The sequence below is a fragment of the Hyperoodon ampullatus genome, assembly GCF_949752795.1.
Source record: "Hyperoodon ampullatus genome assembly, chromosome: 1".
Taxonomy (NCBI): Eukaryota; Metazoa; Chordata; class Mammalia; order Artiodactyla; family Ziphiidae; genus Hyperoodon; species Hyperoodon ampullatus.
In genome coordinates, this window is record NC_136914.1 from 63,960,844 (window position 1) to 63,982,670 (window position 21,827).

Below are 21,827 nucleotides of genomic sequence, written 5' to 3' on the forward strand. Positions count from 1 at the left end.
TGAATGTGGTAGAGAATTAGGTACAACCAGATAGTGGAAATCTTAGTTTAAAGGCAAGTTGGAGTCAGAAAAGGTTTGTGTTCTTTGGTATACATGACAACCTTTTTTATAATGGTATATAAGAGTGCATGGTTTGTGCAGCAAAAAAAAATGTCCCAAGGCTAAAGTGCAGCCAATAGAATGATAATGTAACTGAAGAAACACTTTAATTTATTTCAAATGTGCTACCCCAAATCCTGCTGCTCAGTGGGACATAGTAAAATGGTAGAAGATCACTGCTAGAGTTTCAAAACTGGTAGGAACTGGTTCTGGGTCTTTGAAACTGTTTTGTAATTATAGCAGATTCACAGATACTTGGAAACATTGCTTACTAAGAAAAAGTAAACTACCTTTTGATAACTATAAAGGGAATATAATAGTTTTTGTTTGCTCAATGAAAAGATTTTAATTTAGGATTAAAAATTTTTGATGGGATTTTTTTAAAGCTGAATAGGGACTTCCCTGGTGGCACAGTGGTTAAGAATCCACCTGCCAGTGCAGGGAACATGGGTTCGAGCCCTGGCCTGGGAAGATCCTACATGCCACGGAGCAACTAAGCCTGTGTGCCACAACTACTGAGCCTGCACTCTAGAGCCCATGAGCAACAACTACTGAGCCCGAGCGCCACAACTACTGAATCCCACGCACCTAGAGCCCATCCTCCGCAACAAGAGAAGCCACCACAATGAGACGCCCACGCTCCACAATGAAGAGTAGCCCCCACTCGCCACAACTGGAGAAGGCCTGTGAGCACAGCAATCAAGACGCATTGCAGCCAAAAAGAAATAATTAATTAGTTAAAAAAAATAAATAACAAGTGTTGGTAAGGATGTGGAAAATTAGAACACTTGTGTGTTGCTCGTGGGAATGTAAAATGATGCGGCTGCTTTGAAAATGGTATGGTGATTCCTGAGAAAATTAAACAGAATTACCAAATGACCCAGCAATTCCACCTCTGGATATATACGCAAAAGAAGTGAAAGCAGGGACTTCCCTTGTGGTCCAGCGGTTGAGACTCTGCACTCCCAATGCCGTGGGCCCGGGTTTGATCTCTGGACAGGGAACTAGATCCCACATGCTGCAACTAAGAGCCCGAATGCCACAACTAAGACCAGGCGCAGCCAGATAGATAGATAGATAGATAGATAGATAATTTTAAAAAATGAAAGCAGGACTTGAAAAGATATTTGTATACACCTATGTTTATAGCAGCATTATTCACAATAACTAAGAGTTAGTTAGAAGCAACCCAAGTGCCTACTGATGGATGAATGAATAAACAAAATGTGATATATACATAGAATGGAATATTATTTAGCCTTAAAAAGGAGGGAGGTTCTGATATATGCTACAACATGGATGAAGCTTGAAGATATTATGCAAAGGAAAATAAGGCAGACACAAAAGGACAAATATTGTAGGATTCCACTATTGTATCTAGAATAGTCAAATTCATAGAGACAGAAGGTAGAATGGTGGTTGACAGGAGCACAGGGGAGGAGACAATGGGGAGTTATTGTTCAATGAATATGGAGTTTCCATTTGGAATGATGAAAAAGTTCTAAAAATGGATGGTGGTGATGATTGCACAATGTAAATGTACTTAATTCCACTGAACTGTACACTTAACAATGGTTAAAATAGTAAATATTCAGTTATGTATAGTTTAACACACACACATGCACACACACACACACACAAAGAACACATAATCATATCTGTGATGCAGGCATTAGAAAGCCAGTACTGCCACTCTACAACTGCAGCTGCTTCCTGACACAAAGTCAGTGACTAGAAACTGGAGAATTACTTGTACACTCACATACAACCAACATTTCAATAGTCTTTCTTGTGGATACCCAAAACTTCAGGAAAATGGCCCCTACTTCACTTTCTGCTTTCCTCTCATGTCAGAGCATCTAGTTGGCTGAACCTAATTCACGTTTAGAACCCTAGTTGCAAGGGATCCTGGGGAATAATTTTTACCTTTTTAACCTCTGTAGTACAAAAGACAACTAGAGGGAGATTGGAAAGGATCCCAAGTGCCAATTCATCATATTTGTCACAGGCACTGAGTCAATGGTGATTCATAGATGGTGATGCTCCTTGTAGTCAAGTCATCATTTCCAGTAGTTGGCCAGATTGTCCTGCAGCTGGTCAGTCACAAAGATAGGATAGGACAAAACAAATAGCTTCAGTGAGGCAGAATAGGGAAAAAGTTTGTTGATAGTTATTGTCTCCTTTTGCAGTTCTGGGCTGATTGTGCTTAGTTTGTTAAACCTAATATACAGTATTTGCAGTTTTATTATGGTAACTGAGTTTTAATAAGTAAATGAGTTATTTATATTATCATGAAGATAATTTAATGCATATCACTCCATTGGTATGCATTAAAGGCTCATTGATTAAAGAACAGCCATGCTACTGTTAAGAAATACCAGATAAGCTGTTTTCATTGTATTAAGTATGGAGATAAGATCATGGGAAATATGCTGAGCTCTTTTGCTGTCAAGCTGCTGACATCTTTAATTAGTATGAATTAAATTTGGAGAGAAAAGAAATTTTCTAGTAAATGAACAAGTTGATGTGCTGAAAATTGCATTTTTTAATAGTTTTCAAGGGACTTCCCTGGTGGCGTAGTGGTTAGGACTCTGCGCTCCCAATGCAGGGGGCCTGGGTTTGATCCCTGGTCAGGGAGCTCGATCCCACAGGCATGCTATAACTAAGGAGCCCTCCTGCTGCAACTAAGGCCTGGTGCAAGCAAATAAATAAATAAATAAAAATAAATATTAAAAAAATAGTTTTCAAAAATTTCTCACCGGAGTCCATCCAAAAGATAAGAAATGTTTTGTTCCACTCTGTACAGAACAGTCAGCTACTTTAGTTTATCTGTTATCTATGAGTTGGAACTAAGTTTGAGCAATGCCTCTTGATGGTAAGATTCTGCATGAGTGGACTATTCTCTCAGTGCCTTGATAATAACATATTGACCTTTGATAACTAATTTCGTAATTGCTCATGATTTCAGAATAAACTTCTTTTAAATTTTATCTCAAATTGAAATGTTTCCTTTACGTAGCAGTTAACATTTTGGACAAGTACCATGCTTTGCATGCAGTGCTTTTTGTTGTGGATCAAACTTTAATGACGTAGCTAGGAGTGAGTGTCTAAATAATATGTCAGATTTTTTTATTCTATTATTCTACTTCTATAAATCTAACCCAAGGCACTGCAGTACTATTTGTAATAGTAATAAAATTGTGAACAGTTGCTGACAGTGGGGAAATGGACAAATTATTGTATAGCCATACAATGGAATATCCTTTTCAAAGGATAGTTTGATAACATTAGACAGGACTCATGCAATAATGTTAAGTAAAAATGATACAGAATTACCAATGGTATGATTTCCCTATAGAAATTTTCTCTATAGAAAATTCTGTGGATGAAGGATAAATAAAAAATTACAAGCATTAGTTCTCTGGGGGGTAATTTTGAAATTATATTTTAAATGTTCTTCAACAAATATGTATCGCTTCTATATATTTTTCTGTCTTTTTATTGTAGAAGTGCATTACTTTAAAAGATCCAAACAATGCAGAAATTTGTAGACTACAAACTATAAAAGTCCTTCAGTCACCTACCTAGGCAAATGAAGTCCAGTTTATCAACTTGTTCTTTTATGGATTTTGCTTTTGTTGTCATATCTAAGAAATCTTTACCTAACCTAAGGTCAGAAAGATTTTCTCCTGTGTTTTCCTTTTTTTTTTTTTTCTCCTGTGTTTTCTTTTAGAAGTTTTCTAGTTTTAGATTTTACATTAGGCCTGTGATCCATTTCAAGTTAATTTTTTATATGTGGTGAGAGGTATGGATTAATTTTTTTTTTGCATATGGATATTCACTTGTTCTAATACGATTTGATGGAAAGGCTATCCTTTCTCCACTGAATTGCCTTTGCACTTCTGTAGAAAATCAGATATCCATATGTACGTAGGTCTATTTCTGGATTCTGTATTCTGTTCCATTGATTTGTTTATCTTTATGCCAGTACTACTTTGTCTTAATTAGGGTAGTATGATAGAATTCTAAAATGACCTCCAGTGACCTTTGTATAGTGGGAAGGACCTGTGAGTCTGATTATCACTCTGATTATGTTATATGGCACAGTTGACTAAGAAAGGGAAATTATCTTAGTGGACCTGACCTAATCAGTGAGCAAAGGACTGGGCTTTTCCTGGAGAAAGAGATTCTAAGTACAAGGGGCATTCAACAAAGAAAAAGCTGCTGGTTTTCTGAATAGGAGGAGGCCCTGAATGCCATTGGCCACTAAATTTACAGTAATTTGTTACACAGCAGTAGAAAACAAGCACTGTATATAGTAAGTCTTGTAATTAGCTATCTAATCCTATTCTTTTTCAAGGTTGTTTTGGTTGTTCTGTGTCCTTTGCATTTCCATATCAACTACTGAAATAAGTTTATCAGTATCTATAAAAAAGTCTGTTGGGATTTTGATTGGGATTCCATAAATATATAGATCAAATTTTGAAAGAATTGACGGATGTCAATGAAAAATTAACCAGTCGATCTAAGAAAGAAACGGAAAATTTTATCTGAGCCAAATTGAGCACTGTAACCCAAGAACAGCACATCAGAAAGCTCTCAGAGTTGTTCCACCAATAAGAAGTGTAGGCATAGTTAGATAAGTTTTTTTGAGACAGAGGGCTGTACATTAAATGATGTTTTATTGACAGTTACACACTCTGGATCTAAAAGTCGTGTGGCCCCTTACAAGATCAAGAAGGAATGTTATCTTTCTTTTTTTTATACATTTATTTATTTATTTATTTATTTATTTATGGCTGCATTGGGTCTTCATTGCTGCACGCGGGCTTTCTTTAGTTGTGGCGGGGCTCGTCTTCGTTGCAATGCGTGGGCTTCTCATTGCAGTGGCTTCTTTTGTTGCAGAGCACGGGCTCTAGGCGCATGGGCTTCAGTAGTTGTGGCACATGGGCTCAGTAGTTGTGGCTCGCGGGCTCTAGAGCGCAGGCTCAGCACTGGCTTAGTTGCTCCGCGGCATGTGAGATCTTCCCGGACCAGGGCTCAAACCCGTGTCCCCTGCATTAGCAGGCAGATTCTTAACCACTGCACCACCAGGGAAGTCCTGGAGATATATATATATATATATATATATTTTTAGATGTTGGGGGTAGGAGTTTATTAATTGATTTATTTATTTTTGACTGTGCCGAGTCTTCGTTTCTGTGCGAGGGCTTTCTCTAGTTGTGGCAAGTAGGGGCCACTCTTCATCGCGGTGCGCGGGCCTCTCACTGTTGCGGCCTCTCTTGTTGCGGAGCGCAGGCTCCAGACGTGCAGGCTCAGTAGTTGTGGTCACGGGCCCAGCTGCTCCGCAGCATGTGGGATCCTCCCAGACCAGGGCTCGAACCCATGTCCCCTGCATTAGCAGGCAGATTCTCAACCACTGCGCCACCAGGGAAGCCCCTGGATATATTTTTGATAGGCTGATTGTTGGATAAGAGAAAGAGAGGGGACAAGGATGATTCAATTTACCAAGTTCAAAGGTGGATTCTTAAACAACTGCGCCACCAGGGAAGTCCCAAGAAGGAATGTTATCTTTTAAGGAGTTGTCTTGCTGGTACTAGGAGAATGTTGCTCTTTATGGCTGAGCAGGTAATTATTGCCAACGGGGGAGGTTTGGTTGATGCGTAATACAGATACACAGTTCTCAGTAGTGGGGAGAGAGGAGGCCAAAGGGCAGAGAAAAAAATTTTATGTTTGAATTCTCCTTGTCTGGACATAAAATATGAATTTTATTTCACAGCATTTTTATTTTCTTAAAAATTTGAATATTTTGACCCACCCATGTCACTATTTATTTAGATCTTTAATTTCTCTTAGCAATGTTTTATAGTTAGTGTACAGATCTTTCCCATGTTTGGTCAGATTTATCCTTGGGCATTTTATATTTTTTGGTGCTATTGTAAATGGTATTATTTTGTAAATTTCAATTTTTTTATTGTTTATTTCTAGTATATAGAAATACAATTGATTTTTGTATGTTGATATTAAGCAATCTTGCTAAACTAAATGATTAGTTCTAGTAACTTGTGTTTGTGTGTATGTGTAGATTCCATTGAATTTTCTACATAGATTATCATATTGTCTGCAAATACAGTTTTGTTCCTTCCTTTCCAATCGTATGCCCTTTATTTCTTCTTCTTGCCTTATTCTACTGGCTAGATTGCTCAGTGTTTTACCGAAATGGTGGGAGTAGACAGTCTTGCCTTGTTCCTGATATTAAGGGGAAAGCCTTTAGCCTTTCATCATTAAGTATGATGTTAACCATAGGTTTTTCAAAGATGTCCTTTATCAACTTGATGAAGTTTCTCTTTATTTCTCATTTGCTGAGAGTTTTTCATCGGGAATGAATATTGGATTTTGCCAAATGCTTTTTTGTGTCTTTTGAGTTATTGTGTGGTTTCCCTGTTTTAGCCTATGGTGAATTATTTTTATTTTCAAGTGTTAAACTAACTTTGCACTCCTGAGATAAACATCACTTGGTTATGTTGTATTATCCTTTTAAAATATTGTTGGATTTGATTTGCTAAGATATGTTTAAATTTTTTGCTTTCATGTTCGTAAGGGCTATCAGGCTGTAGTTTTATTTTCTTGTAATGTCTTTGTCTGGTTTTGGTATCAGGGTACTACTGGCCTCGTGGAATGAATTCAGAAATATTCCCTCCTCTTCTGGAAGAGTTTTATTTTAGTAGTCCATTTCTCCCAACTTTTGTGCTATTGTTGACATATTTTACTTACATATTTACCCATATATCTACCATTTCTGGTATTCATATTTTCAAATGATGGCATTTTTGTTCTGCCTGAAGGACTTCCTTTTCACATTTCTGGTAGCTCAGGTCTGCTCGAGATGAAATTATTCAGCTTTTGTGTGTCTGAAAAAGTATTTGTTTTACCTTTGTTTTTGATCGACATTTTACCGGTCATAGAATTATAGGTTGATCATTTTTTTTCTTTCAGTGTTTTAAAGACATTGTTTCACTGTCTTCTAGCTTGCAACGTTTCCAGTGAGGAATCTGCTATCATTCTTATCTTTGTTCCTATGTGTATAATGTGTGTATCCTCTCTTTTTACTTTTAAGATTTTCTCATTGTCATTGATTTTTGAGTAATTTGATTATGATATGGTGTGGTATAGTTGTTTTTGTTTGTTTGTTTGTTTTTTATTTATTTTCGGCTGCGTTGGGTCTTTGTTGCTGTGCGCGGGCCCTCTCTAGCTGTGGGAGCGGGGGCCACTCTTTGTTGTGGTCCACGTGCTTTTCACTGTGGTGGCTTCTCTTGTTGCAGAGCACGGGCTCTAAGCGTGTGGGTTTCAGCAGTCGCGGCTCGTGGACTCAGTAGTTATAGCTCATGGGCTGTAGAGCGCAGTCTCAATAGTTGTGGTGCACGGGCCCAGTTGCTCCGCGGCATGTGGGACCTTCCCGGACCAGGGCTCGAACCCATATCCCCTGCATTGGCAAGAGGATTCTTAACCACTGCGCCGCCAGGGAAGGCCTGGTGTGGTATAGTTTTTTGTGTGGTTCTAATGTTTGGAGTTTATTGAGCTTTTTGATTTGTGTTTATAGTTTTTATCAAATTTTGAAAAATGTTAGCCATTGTTACTTCAGATATTTTTTTCTGTCCTCTCCTCTCTCTCTTGTTGTTTGGGGACTACAATTATGCATCTATTAAGATGTTTGAAGTTGTCCCACCTCTCACTGATATTCTTTTCATTTTCATTTTTTTTTTTTTTTTTTTTTTTTTTTTTTTTTTGCTGTAGGTGGGCCTCTCACTGCTGTGGCCTCTCCCCTTGCGGAGCACAGGCTCCGGACGCGCAGGCTCAGTGGCCATGGCTCACGGGCCCAGCCGCTCCGCGGCATGTGGGATCTTCCCAGACCGGGGCACGAACCCGTGTCCCCTGCATCGGCAGGCGGACTCTCAACCACTGCGCCACCAGGGAAGCCCTTCATTTTTTTTTAATCATGGTAAAATATACATAACAAACTTATATTTTAACCATTTTTAAGTGCACAGTTTAGTGGCATTAAGTACATTTACATTGTTGTGCAACCATCACCACCATCCATTTCCAGAACTGTTTCATTATCCCAGATGGAAACTTTGTACCCATTAAACAATAATGGGTATTTGTCTCCTACTGCACAGCCCCTGGAAACCAACATCTACTTTCTGTCTCTATGAATTTGACTGCCTCATCCAAGTGAATCATACAATATTTGTCCTTTTGTGTCTGGCTTATTTCACTTAGCACAATGTCTTCAAGATTCCTTTTAAAGGCTGAATAATATTCTCTTCATTTTAAAAAATTCTGTTTTTCCTGTGTTTCATTTTGAATAATTCCTATTATGTCTCCAAGTTTACTAAACTTATGCAATATCTGATCAGCTGTTAATCCCATCCAGTGTGTTTTTTTTATTACATATCTTGTAATTTCATCTCTAGAAGTTTGAGTTGGATCTTTTTTATGTGTCTATATCTCTATTTAACTCTTTGAACATATGTAATACAGTTATCATAACTATGTTAATTTCCTTGTCTGATAATTTTATTATCTATGTTAGTTCTGGGTCAATTTCAGTTGATTTTCTACTCATTATAGATGAATTTTTCTACTTCTTTGCATGCCTGGTAATCTTTGGTTGGTTGCCAGACATTGTGACTTTATCTGTTGGGTGCTGAATACTTATTCCTATTAATATTCTTCCGCTTTGTTGTGGGATGTAGTTAAATTACTTAAAAACAGTTTGATCCTTTTGGTTCTGCTTTTAAGATTTGTTTGGCTGGACCAGAGACATGTCTAGGTTTAGGGCAGGATTTCTCAATATCAGCACTATAACACTTTGGGTCAGATAATTCTTTGTTGTGAGGGGCTGTCCTGTGCATTGTAGAGTGTTTAACAGCATCCGTAGCCTCTAGTCTTTAGATGATCCCCTAGTTGCAACAACCAAAAATGTCTCCAGAAATTGCCAAATATTTTGGGGGGGGCAAATTGCCCTCAGTTGAGAACTACTGTTTTTAGGGTTAATTTTGCCTTACTACTATGGAAAGATCTTATTGTGTACTCTACCCAGTGCCCCATGAATCATGAGATTTTTCATTTTTTTCCAGTCTGGTTGTTTATAGTAGGCACTTTTAGTGGTCTTGTGTGAATACTGGGTGTTATTGCCTCTAATCTTTCTGGGTGGTTCTTTTTTCAGTCTTGTTTGGCTTCCTCACATATATGTGCTGATCAGCATTCAGCTGCCTATTCAAGGGAGATCCTTTGCAAATCTCTGGAGTTCCGTCTTAGTCTGCTTGGGCTGTTATAACAAAAATACCATAGGCTGGGCGGCTTAAACAACAAATCTATTTCTCACAGTTCTGGAGGCTGAGGAGTCCAAGATCAGAGTGCCAGCAGCTTTGGTGTCTGTGAGGACCTGCTTCTAGTTCATAGATGGTCATCTTCTAGTTGTGTCTTTACATGACAGAGGGAAGAGAGAACTCTCTGGGGTGTCTCTTACAAAGGCATTAATTCCATTCACGAGGGTTCTGCCTTCATGACCTAATCACCTCCTAATACTATCCTATTGGGGCATAGAATTTCAACATATGAATTTGGGGGGAATATAAACATTCAGTCCATAACAAGTTCTTTGTGTATCTTTCTCCTCTCTAGTATTCTATCCCAGGTACACTAGCCACCTTGATTTCCCTAGATTCTCCGTTCCATTTCAACTCACTAAGCCTGCTGGGCCTCACCCAGTTTATATCCTGTACCACTCATGGCTGGGGCAGTAGGGCTCACCTTGTTTCCTACTCTCAAGGATCTCCTTTGTTTTCTGGTGCCCACTGTCTTGAAACTGGTTTTCTCCCCATATATTTTATCTATTTTCTGGCTGTTTCAGGTGGAAAAGTAAATTTGGTTTCTCTTATTGCATCTTGGTCAGAAGCAGAAGTCCCTTTAACTGATAGTTGATTCATATTAATTATTGGTTAAAGCTGAAAGTATTCTGAAACATTTACTTACCTAAATTTCTTCATTATGTATATTTGTATGAAACTTATAGCTGTCATATTCTTCGTTAAAAGTCTCCTGTCCCCTGTAGTTCCTGTGGTACAATGTAAATATTAAATTGCCTTGAAGCCTTTTATCATCTGTTAATATACCTCTTTAATGCAGGTTTTCATAGTGTTATCTAAATATGGGCCTCTGACTGTATGTAGTAGCATACAATTAACGGGTGTGCCCTGACCTGATGAAGCACAACAGTGCAGTGTGTCATGCTTTTAGGGCATTGCCACAGCAGGCTCAAAGACTTCCAGGAGGCTTTCTTGTATGATAACTCATATTTTCTAGCAGCTAAAACGCCAGCATCAAAGCCTGTTTGTTAGACAGATTGAGGGTGTAAAGAACAGATTGTTAGCCAGATTGAAGGTGCTATAAGACAGAAAAAAAAATAACCATGAAAGAGATCATTTTGAGCAGTGTGTGAGATGAAACTACTGAAGAATAAGGCTAAAAGGATGGGGGTGACTTGGAGCCCGTTGGTGGTAAGCTGTTAGAAAAAGGAGAAAGGTAGCAGAACAGAAGTAAAATGACAGAAGGAATCTGGCCTTATTTTGTATGAGAAGAGCTTCTCATACTTATTACATCGTAATTGTTGCAGAGTTTGTAGCATGTGTTTGTTGGATATTCAGGGATGAAATAATTTATTCAGAGAATACCTTGGGGAAGAGATATGTATGTAGTGTGTAGGATGAAGCCATCTGGCTATCTATATAGACTAAAACATAGCAAAATCATTTAAAATGGAACTATATATATGTAATACATGATATAAAATTATATATATCAATGTGTATAAATTCCATGAGTTGAAAGTGAATAAATCATAATTCCTTGGCCTTTGGGATGACACTGATATACTGTAGGTAAAAATTTAAAAGTTGAGTATGATTTTTTGTAGCTCTGCAGTATATAAAACATGTCCTTACAGATGCATGTACTGTTAATTTTTTAAGACTGAAAAGCTATTGTGGATTAATACTATTAAAAGCTCTGTTTTGAAACACTGTGATTTAAGGTTTCCAAAAACTAGGATTGCTTTTTAGTAATTAAGAAACATATTTAATGGGCATGTTTCTTGTTGGCTGAATACTTTTGATGGTATAAGAGGTACTTAGGTAGTTGAGTATCTGCCTTTTTCAGATGAGTATAAGTATTCGTGGCAAGAGTTTGTGTGGATAGAAGAATGCAGAAGTAGCAGCTTTTTACTTTCCTTAGCATAAGGAAGCATAGAAAGTTTTTCATAGCCAAAAAATGCATGTTGTAAGGGAATGATAAGCACTAAAATTAGGAATTACTACATCTGAGAGGAGAGGAAGGGGTTGCTATCAGGGAAGGACATTCACTTGTATTGATGTTTTGTTTTGCTTTTAAAGCAAACTTTGAAAATCAAGTTCAACATATGTAAAGTGTAGATCATATGTATACAGATTGATGAATTTTCACCTGTATAACTAATACCCAGATTAAGAAACAGAACATATGTATTGGAACTGTTTGGTTTTTTTTTTTTTTTTCTTTCAAGCTGGGTAGTGGGCACATAGGTGTTTTTGTATCATTCTTTCTCCTTCTTCTTCTTTTTTAATGCTTTAAAGTTTACCTACTGTGGGTTTTTTTAAAAAAAATATAATATTTATTTATTTATTTTGGTTGCACCGGGTCTTAGTTGCGGCTCCTTAGTTGTGTCATGTATGTGGGATCTAGTTCTCTGACTAGGGATCAAATCCGGACCCCCTGCATTGGGAGCGCAGAGTCCTATCCACTGTGCTACCAGGGAAGTCCCCTTACTGTGTTTTTTAAAAATCATCTCAGAAGGAAATATGGTCTTCAGAGATCTGGAAAATGTCAGAAAGCCCACAGGCTTTAGTAGTTGAGAAAGTACTTTAGGGAACTAGGTTTTTTCTCCATGTAGGCCTTTGTCTCCTGTATATCTGATAAAGTTTATAAACCTGATATAGGCCCAAGCTACTGAACATTTTAAAATGGAAAAATAATATAAACAGAACTGTGTGGGATCAAAGTAGTAAAAATTATTAGTACTTTTTGAAACAGTACATTATTGGCCTTTTATAATTGCAGTATAGGGAATTTCCCAGGGGTCCAGTGGTTAGGACTCCGTGCTTTCACTGCTGAGGTCCCGGGTTCAATCCCTGGTCAAGGAACTAAGATCCCGCAAACCACGTGGTGAGGGCAAAAATTAAAATTAAAAAAAAAGGAAATACTATAATTGCAGTATAAAATATGGCCCCTCAAATTTATGGTACATTGAAATGTTTTATCACTAAATCTCAATGATAGTTTAAGAAGAAACTTCCTTTTTCAGTTCTGTAATGGAATATTCAAGGTATAGAAAGAAATGAGCTGTTAAGATATTTATAGATACTTATATCTAGTAAAGGCTTTATATCTGTTGTAGAAATTATTTGTATAGTAGATAGAAATATGCTTAATCTAAGGGGTTTCCTGCAATTAGTTATCTATCTGCCTTTGTGGGGTTGTGGTTGTTTTTGGAGGCGGGGTGGGGGGAATACTTATTCCATGAACATGAAGATTTCTGAAATTTGATTTATTTTTACATATAACAAATCTTTCTATATATCTCATTTTATGAAAAGTGTTGAGTTATTTTTCTCAATTGTTCTCACCAGTAGGCTTTTTGTAATTAAGTTATGGCTTGCTGTGGTGTGGAAAAGCCATTTGTAAAATATTACCAAAAAAACATTTTGTAAAAATGTTCGGTCATTAGCTTTCCTTCTGCTATTGGGGTTATATGCATATAATAATTAGAATGTTAATCTGTTGAAAACTACTCGTTAATGAATAATTTTTGTCTCTTTTACCCTTGTCTGGAAGCCAATAGGGCAGTGTAGATGAATTACTGTTTCTGATGTGTTTACGTGTATTTTGTCTTCAAAGGAGTTGTTAGGACACCCTGAAATTTTTGTTTTATTTTCCTGTTTTCCCTTGACAGGCAGTGGAAGAGGAAATGGCTTTTCCTAATCAGCTCTGCATTCGCCGCTGGACTACCAAGCATGTAGCTGTTTGGCTGAAGGATGAAGGCTTTTTTGAGTATGTGGACATTTTATGCAATAAGCACCGACTTGATGGAATCACATTGCTAACGCTGACTGAATATGATCTCCGGTCTCCTCCTCTGGAAATCAAAGTCTTAGGGGACATTAAAAGGTTAATGCTGTCAGTCCGAAAATTGCAGAAAATACATATTGATGTTTTAGAAGAGATGGGATACAACAGTGACAGTCCCATGAGTTCCATGAGCCCTTTCATCAGTGCTCTTCAGAGTGCAGAGTGGCTCTGTAATGGGGAACCTTCACACGACTGTGACGGACCCATAACTGATTTGAATTCTGATCAATACCAGTATGTGAATGGTAAAAACAAACATTCTATTCGAAGATTGGACCCAGAGTATTGGAAGACCATATTGAGTTGTATATATGTTTTTATAGTGTTCGGATTTACATCTTTCATAATGGTTATAGTCCACGAGCGAGTGCCTGACATGCAGACCTATCCACCACTCCCGGATATATTCTTAGACAGGTAAGTTTTGTTTCTAGTTGCCAAGTTTGTAGAAGATAGCTGTACTAACAATAGTATTGATATATTCATGATAATTACGTTGTTTATTATTGTTGTTTTGGTTGATATATACTTCCCATTTGCTTTATCTGGTACTATATAAAGATATGCTTTAGAATTACCTTTTTCCCTTAGAGTAAACTAGACCTTAAGCCTAGATGAGTAGGAAGAACCACTGCTTAATTTATTTTTCTACAGCTATGCTATAGCTCCTTGGGCACTTCAGATTTTAAAAGGGTTTCCTGGAATGTTATATGTAATAAATGGAATTTGTTTACTTTTTTCAAAAAAAAGATGAACAGGGTTTTGCTTCTTTTAAAAATATGGGGAGGTCTCATGTATCATCAAATAAATTAGAACTATCACAAATACAAACTAATTCATGGATAGTATTCTGTTTTTATAAATACTGAATGCATAAAAAAGAATATAGTATATTATATGAAAAATAAGAATAGAACAAAACTCAAAACTATTAGTTTTTATATTTGTGGTTTTAAAAAATCTTTTGAAAGTTTGTAGTGCTGTCCTGTTTTTATAAAACGTTGTGCCCCTGAGATTGAAACTGTGATTAAAAATCTTCCAACAAACAAAAGCCCAGGACCAGATGGCTTCACAGGCGAATTCTATCAAACACTTAGAGAAGAGCTAACACCTATCCTTCTCAGACTCTTCCAAAATATAGCAGAGGGAGGAACACTCCCAAACTCATTCTGTGAGGCCACCATCACCCTGATACCAAAACCAGACAAAGACGTCACAAAGAAAGAAAACTACAGGCCAATATCCCTGATGAACATAGATGCAAAAATCCTCAACAAAATACTAGCAAACAGAATCCAACAGCACATTAAAAGGATCCTACACCATGATTAAGTGAGGTTTATTCTAGGAATGCAAGGATTCTTCAATATACGCAAATCAATCAACGTGATACACCATACTAAGAAATTGAAGGAGAAAAACCATATGATCATCTCAATAGATGCAGAGAAAGCTTTTGACAAAATTCAACACCCATTTATGATAAAAACCCTGCAGAAAGTAGGCATAGAGGGAACTTTCCTCAACATAATAAAGGCCATATATGACAAATCCACAGCCAACATCGTCCTCAATGGTGAAAAACTGAAACCATTCCCACTAAGATCAGGAACAAGACAAGGTTGGGGCTTCCCTGGTGGCGCAGTGGTTGAGAGTCCGCCTGCTGATGCAGGAGACATGGGTTTGTGCCCCGGTCCAGGAAGATCCCACATGCCACGGAGCAACTGGGCCTGTGAGCCACGGCCGCTGAGCCTGTGCGTCTGGAGCCTGTGGTCCACAACGGGAGAGGCCACAACAGTGAGGCCCGTGTACCACAAAAAAAAAAAAAAAAAAAAAAGACAAGGTTGCCCACTCTCACCACTCTTATTCAACATAGTTTTGGAAGTTCTAGCCACAGCAATCAGAGAAGAAAAGGAATCCAAATTGGAAAAGAAGAAGTAAAGCTGTCACTGTTTGCAGATGACATGATACTCTACATAGAGAATCCTAAAGATGCTACCAGAAAACTACTAGAGCTAATCAATGAATTTGGTAAAGTAGCAGGATACAAAATTAGTGCACAGAAATCTCTGGCATTTTTATACACTAGTGATGAAAAATCTGAAAGTGAAATTAAGAAAACACTCCCATTTACCATTGCAACAGAAAGAATAAAATATCTAGGAATAAACCTACCTAAGGAGACAAAAGACCTGTATGCAGAAAATTATAAGACACTAATGTAAGAAATTAAAGATGATACAAATAGATGGAGAGATATACCATGTTCTTAGATTGGAAGAATCAACATTGTGAAAATGACTCTACTACCCAAAGCAATCTACAGATTCAGTGCAACCCCTGTCAAACTACCACTGGCATTTTTCACAGAACTAGAACAAAAAAATTTCACAATTTGTATGGAAACACAAAAGACCCTGAATAGCCAAAGCAATCTTGAGAACGAAAAATGGAGCTGGAGGAATCAGGCTCCCTGACTTAAGACTATACTACAAAGCTACAGTAATCAAGACAGTATGATACTGGCACAAAAACAGAAATATAGATCAATGGAACAGGATAGAAAGCCCAGAGACAAATGCACGCACATATGGGCACCTTATCTTTGATAAAGGAGGCAAGAATATACAGTGGAGAAAAGACAGCCTCTTCAATAAGTGGTGCTGGGAAAACTGGACAGCTACATGTAAAAGTATGAAATTAGAACACTCCCTAACACCATACACAAAAATAAACTCAAAATGGATTAAAGACCTAAATGTAAGGCCAGACACTATCAAACTCTTAGAGGAAAACATAGGCAGAACGCTTTATGACATAAATCACAGCAAGATCCTTTTTACCCACCTCCTAGAGAAATGGAAATAAAAAGCAAAAATAAACAAATGGGACCTAATGAAACTTAAAAGCTTTTGCACAGCAAGGGAAACCATAAACAAGGCCAAAAGAGAACCCTCAGAATGGGAGAAAATATTTTGAAATGTAGCAACTGACAAAGGATTAATCTCCAAGATTTACAAGCAGCTCATGCAGCTCAATAACAAAAAAACAACCCAATCCAAAAATGGGCAGAAGACCTAAATAGACATCTCTCCAAAGAAGATATATACAGATTGCCAACAAACACATGAAAGAATGCTCAACATCACTAATCATTAGAGAAATGCACATCAAAACTACAATGAGATATCATCTCACACCAGTCAGAATGGCCATCATCAAAAAATCTAGAAACAATGAATGCTGGAGAGGGTGTGGAAAAAAGGGAACACTCTTGCACTGTTGGTGGGAATGTAAATTGATACAGCTACTATGGAGAACAGCATGGAGTTTCCTTAAAAAACTACAAATAGAACTACCATACAACCCAGCACTCCCACTACTGGGCATATACCCTGAGAAAACCATAATTCAAAAAGAGTCATGTACCAAAATGTTCATTGCAGCTCTATTTACAATAGCCAGGACATGGAAGCAACCTAAGTGTCCATCAGCAGATGAGTGGATAAAGAAGATGTGGCACATATATACAATGGAATATTACTCAGCCATAAAAAGAAACGAAATTGAGTCATTTGTAGTGAGGTGGATGGACCTAGAGTCTGTCATACAGAGTGAAGTAAGTCAGAAAGAGAAAAACAAATACCGTATGCTAACACATACATGGAATCTAAGAAAAAAAAAGTCATGAAGAACCTAGGGGTAAGACGGGAATAAAGACACAGACCTCCTAGAGCATGGACTTGAGGATATGGGGAGGGGGAAAGGTAAGCTGTGACAAAGTGAGAGAGTGGCATGGATATATATACACTACCAAACGTAAAATAGATAGCTAGTGGGAAGTAGCCGCATAGCACAGGGAGATCAGCTAGGTGGTTTGTGACCACCTAGAGGGGTGGGTTTGTGACCACCTAGAGGGGTGGGATAGGGAGGGTGGGAGGGAGGGAGACACAAGAGGGAAGAGATATGGGAACATATGTTTATGTATAACTGATTCACTTTGTTATAAAGCAGAAACTAACACACCATTGTAAAGCAATTATACTCCAATAAAGATGTTTAAGAAAACAAAGCTAAACGTTGTGCCCTTCTGAAAGTTCCTTATAGTATATGGGTTTTTCAAAAATGAAATGAATTAAAATGTCCATGTTAAGATGGCAGAATGACATATATATAACATTTTATTCTCTCTCAAGCCCTGACTAAAAGTATAGTAAAGAAGTTGTGTTTGTTTGTTGGTCTTAAGTTGTAAACTTACAAGGAAAGGGTAGATAAGAGAGGAGAAAACAGCCATACATTTTTGGGAGTTTGAAAGCAGGTGGATGAGGGTCTTCCCTGGTGGTCCAGTGGTTAAGACTCCCCACTGCAATGCAGGGGGCCTGGGTTCGATCCCTGGTCAGGGAACTAGATCCCATATGCTACAAATAAAAGATCCCGCATGCTGCAACTAAGACCCGGCGCAGCCAAATAAATAAATGAATATTAAAAAAGAAAAGAAAAGCAGATGGGTGAGTGGCAACTAGCAGAGCTAAAGTAACCTAATTCTAAAGCAGCAGTTGGGAAAACTGAGAACCAACCCAAACTATCTTGCAGATTTCTCAAAGCTCTGGATACTGTGGGTGAAAGGGTGGTGCTAAAATAAGAAAGCTGTTTAAGAAGCTGTTAGATCCCTATATCTCCTACCCTGTTCTATCATGCACAATTTTTCCAACAGAAGACCCTAAGGAAGTAAGGAAGACAGCATGTGGATATCTGATGAAACAGTACTCTAGGCAGAGGAAACAGCAAGGTGCAGGAATCCTGAATTGGTAGTAGGCTTAGCATGTTTAAGGAACAGCAAGTGAGAGATGGAGAGAACAGTTGGAGATGAGATCTGAGAGGAGACAGGAGTCCAGATTTTGTAGGTACTTGTAGACAATTTTAAGGACTTTAGCTTTCATTCTAAGTGAAAAGGGAAGCCATTGGAAAGCATTTAGGAGAAGAGTAGAGCAATCTAACTTCCATTTTAAAAGGTCACTCTAATTGTTGCTAATAGAATAGCTCGGTGGTGGGGATGGGAAAGCAGAGGTTAGATTACTGAATTCCTCTAGACAAAGACGGGGTGGATTGGATGAGAAGAGTAGTGGTACATACATATATATGGGTGTGTGTGTAGATATACATATATGTATGTATATATATGTGTGTGGGTATGTATGTACATACAGGCAACAAGATTTGCTTATGGATTTGCATGTAAGGTGTAAGAGAAAGAATTCAAAGATTGTTCCAAGATTTTTTTTAAATTAATTAATTAATTAATTTATTTATCCTGGGCTGTGTTGGGTGTTTGTTTCTGTGCGAAGGCTTTCTCTAGTTGTGGCAAGCCGGGGCCACTCTTCATCGCGGTGCACAGGCCTCTCACTATCGCAGCCTCTCTTGTTGCGGAGCACAGGCTCCAGACGCGCAGGCTCAGTAGTTGTGGCTCTTGGGCCTAGTTGCTCCGCGGCATGTGGGATCTTCCCAGACCAGGACTCGAACCCGTGTCCCCTGCATTAGCAGGCAGATTCTCAACCACTGCGCCACCAGGGAAGCCCTATTCCAAGATTTTTGACTTGATCATCTGGAAGGATAGAGTTGTCCTTTATAGAGGTGGGAAGACTGTGGAAAGACCTGACTTGAAGAGAAAAGTAAGGGTTTGGTTTTAGACATGTCAAGTTTGAAGTATCTTTTACACCAAATCAGAAGTCAAGTAAGAGATGGAAAGATGAGTTAGTGTTCAGAGAGATCTAGGCTGAAATTTGGGAGTTACAAGTGTAGGTAAAGCCATGATATTAGATAATATCTACTAGGAAGTGAGTTTAGAAGGGAAAAGAAGATTGAAGATTGAGCCCAAGAACAGGTATAATGTTTAGAGGTCAGAAAAGTAAGGCAAAACTAGTAAAGAAGAAGACTGAGGAGGTCAGGGCAGAGAGAGTGAGAGAGTATTATGGAAGCCAAGTTAAAAAAAAAAAAAGTATTTTAAGAAGACAGGAATAAATTATAATTAGCTGTGTCAAATGCTGCTGAGGGGTCAAGTAAGATGAGGATAATTGACCGTTGACTTTGACAAGAGTTAATAAGGCCAAAAGCCTGATTATAATGAGTTCAAGAGAGAATGTGAGACTGGAATTTACCTAAAGGTATATCTCCACAAATATGAAACAGCATATGGACAGAGTTATTCATTGTGACATTAATTGTAATAATTACAAATATTGGAAATAATCTAAATGCTTATCCATGGAAAACTGCTTGAATATACTGTGGTACACCTACACAATAGAGTACTATTTAATCATAGAAAAGAATGAGGAAGATTTCTATGAACTGATGTGAAATGGTTTGTAGGAAAAACTCAGTAGTTGTGAAGCACCATGAGCATCCAGATCATGGTTTCTAAATACCAATCTGTACTAAAGGAACAGACCAGGGCTCCTTAGAGAAATGGCTAATTTTAAGTCTGGGGAATGGTAAGCATAAAATTAGCCTGAAATAGATTTTGTGCCATAAAGCAAGGAAGTAGAAACCTATCAGAAGAACATATGAGCTGGTTTTAAGGGGCTCCCATTGATCAAATTAGGACAATTGGAACATCAAAAAGCATAATGAGGGCCTCCCTGGTGGCTCAGTGGTTGAGAATCTGCCTGCTAATGCAGGGGACACGGGTTCGAGCCCTGGTCTGGGAAGATCCCACATGCCACGGAGCAACTAGGCCCGTGAGCCACAACTACTGAGCCTGCGTGTCTGGAGCCTGTGCTCCGCAACAAGAGAGGCTGCGATAGTGAGAGGCCCGTGCACCGTGATGAAGAGTGGCCCCCTCTTACCACAAGTAGAGAAAGCCCTGGCACAGAAACGAAGACCCAACACAGCCAAAAATAAATAAATAAATTTTAAAAAATGCATAATGATGGTAATGGATTATAATATACTGAGTAAGAAAAAGAATCTATGAACCCATAGTGATAAACAAAACAAACAAAAAATGGTTGACTGAGAGGGGAAGTTCTTCAAGGGAATTATAAGGGAGGTTGAAGAGCCATAACCAAGCGCAGTACATGAACTTCAATTGAATCCTCAATCAAGAAAAAAAAAAATACTTCTATAAAGGACATTTTAGAACAGTTAGGAAAATTTGAATATGGATGGCATATTAAATGATACAGTTTAACACTAAATTGGTGTTACAGTTTCCTGGGTGTAATAGTGTATTGGGTTATGAAGAGGATATCCTTGTTCTTAGGAGATACATGTTGAAGTATTTAGGGGAGAAGTGTCATAATGTCTGCAACTTATTTTGGGAAGGGTTTAGTCTCCTCCAAGAGTGTGTATGTGTATTTAGGTTTGTACAGAAAGAGGGAAGTAAAGCAAATATGGGAAAATGTTAATTATTGTAAACAATTGATAGACTTAAGTGATGATTCGTTTATCTTTCAGCTTTTGTTATGATCAGAATTTTTCAGAGTAAAAAAATTGGGTAAAGAAATGAGAGAGAGGAAGAGAATGGGAAGAGAGAAATTGGAAACAATCAAGTCTTACAAGCCCTTAAAAGTTTTTCTATAAGGGCAACAGAGAAATGGAGTTGTATTGGAGAAAGGAGGAAAAGATATGGAGTCACCAGGGTTTTGTTTTGGATGGGCTGTATTATATAGCATGATTGTTGTACTGATGATAGGAATGACCCAATTTAGAGGGAAGGAGATACTGTTAGAGGAAAGAGAGGGTATAATTGATGGAATAATATCCTTGAGTAGATGAAAAGCGGTAGGATCTAGTGGGTGGGAGAGGCTGGTCTTAGGCACAGGGTCTATTAATTCATAACAGAGGGGAAGACAGAAAATATGGAAACAGATATAAGGTTGCTAGATGTGATGGTAAAGCATGAGGAAGTCCTCTGCTGATTGTTTTTATTTCCTCTGGAAACAGAGATTTAGAAGAGAGAGAAGGTCGGAGGTTTGCGGAGAAAGGATGAAGTGTAAAATAGTCATCTATGAGTGAATAGACTTGTGTGATGTAGTAGCAGCACTAAAGACCTCCTTGAGGTTAATAGTCATGTTGATATTGTGTGTTTTTATCAGCCTCACTCAACTGCACAGATACAGGTATAGAATAGGTAGATAATTGGATTTAAGTGGGCTTTAAGTTTTTTTGTTTGTTTTTTTTTGAGGTACACGGGCCTCTCACTGTCGTGGCCTCTCCCGTTGCGGAGCACAAGCTCCGGACGCGCAGGCTCAGCAGCCATGGCTCAGGGGCCCAGCCGCTCCGTAGCATGTGGGATCTTCCCGGACCGGGGCACGAACCCGTGTCCCCTGCATCGGCAGGCAGACTCTCAACCACTGCGCCACCAGGGAAGCCCGGGCTTTAAGTTTTGCTAGGCAATGCAATGAAGGAAAAAGAGGAAAGGGAGTGATTATAATGACTAACCATGGGCATAGGTAGATAAGGAGGGACAGGAGGATATGAGGTAGGTGAAGGACTGTGCA

The 21,827-nt window shown here is 38.3% G+C and overlaps 1 protein-coding gene across 2 annotated transcripts in view; it reads left to right on the top strand.

The window, feature by feature from the left end:
* SAMD8 (sterile alpha motif domain containing 8) overlaps positions 1–21,827 on the top strand; it is a gene marked incomplete at both ends in the record, with an annotated part of 52,818 nt that overhangs the window by 13,449 nt on the left and 17,542 nt on the right. The window contains one exon of one of the 2 annotated variants that reach the window (XM_079709454.1): positions 13,151–13,743. In XM_079709454.1, coding sequence (XP_079565580.1) covers positions 13,166–13,743 — 578 coding nt within the window. Of the gene's footprint in view, positions 1–13,150; positions 13,744–21,827 lie in introns of those variants that run through there. The other variant, XM_079709453.1, reaches the window with a different exon arrangement.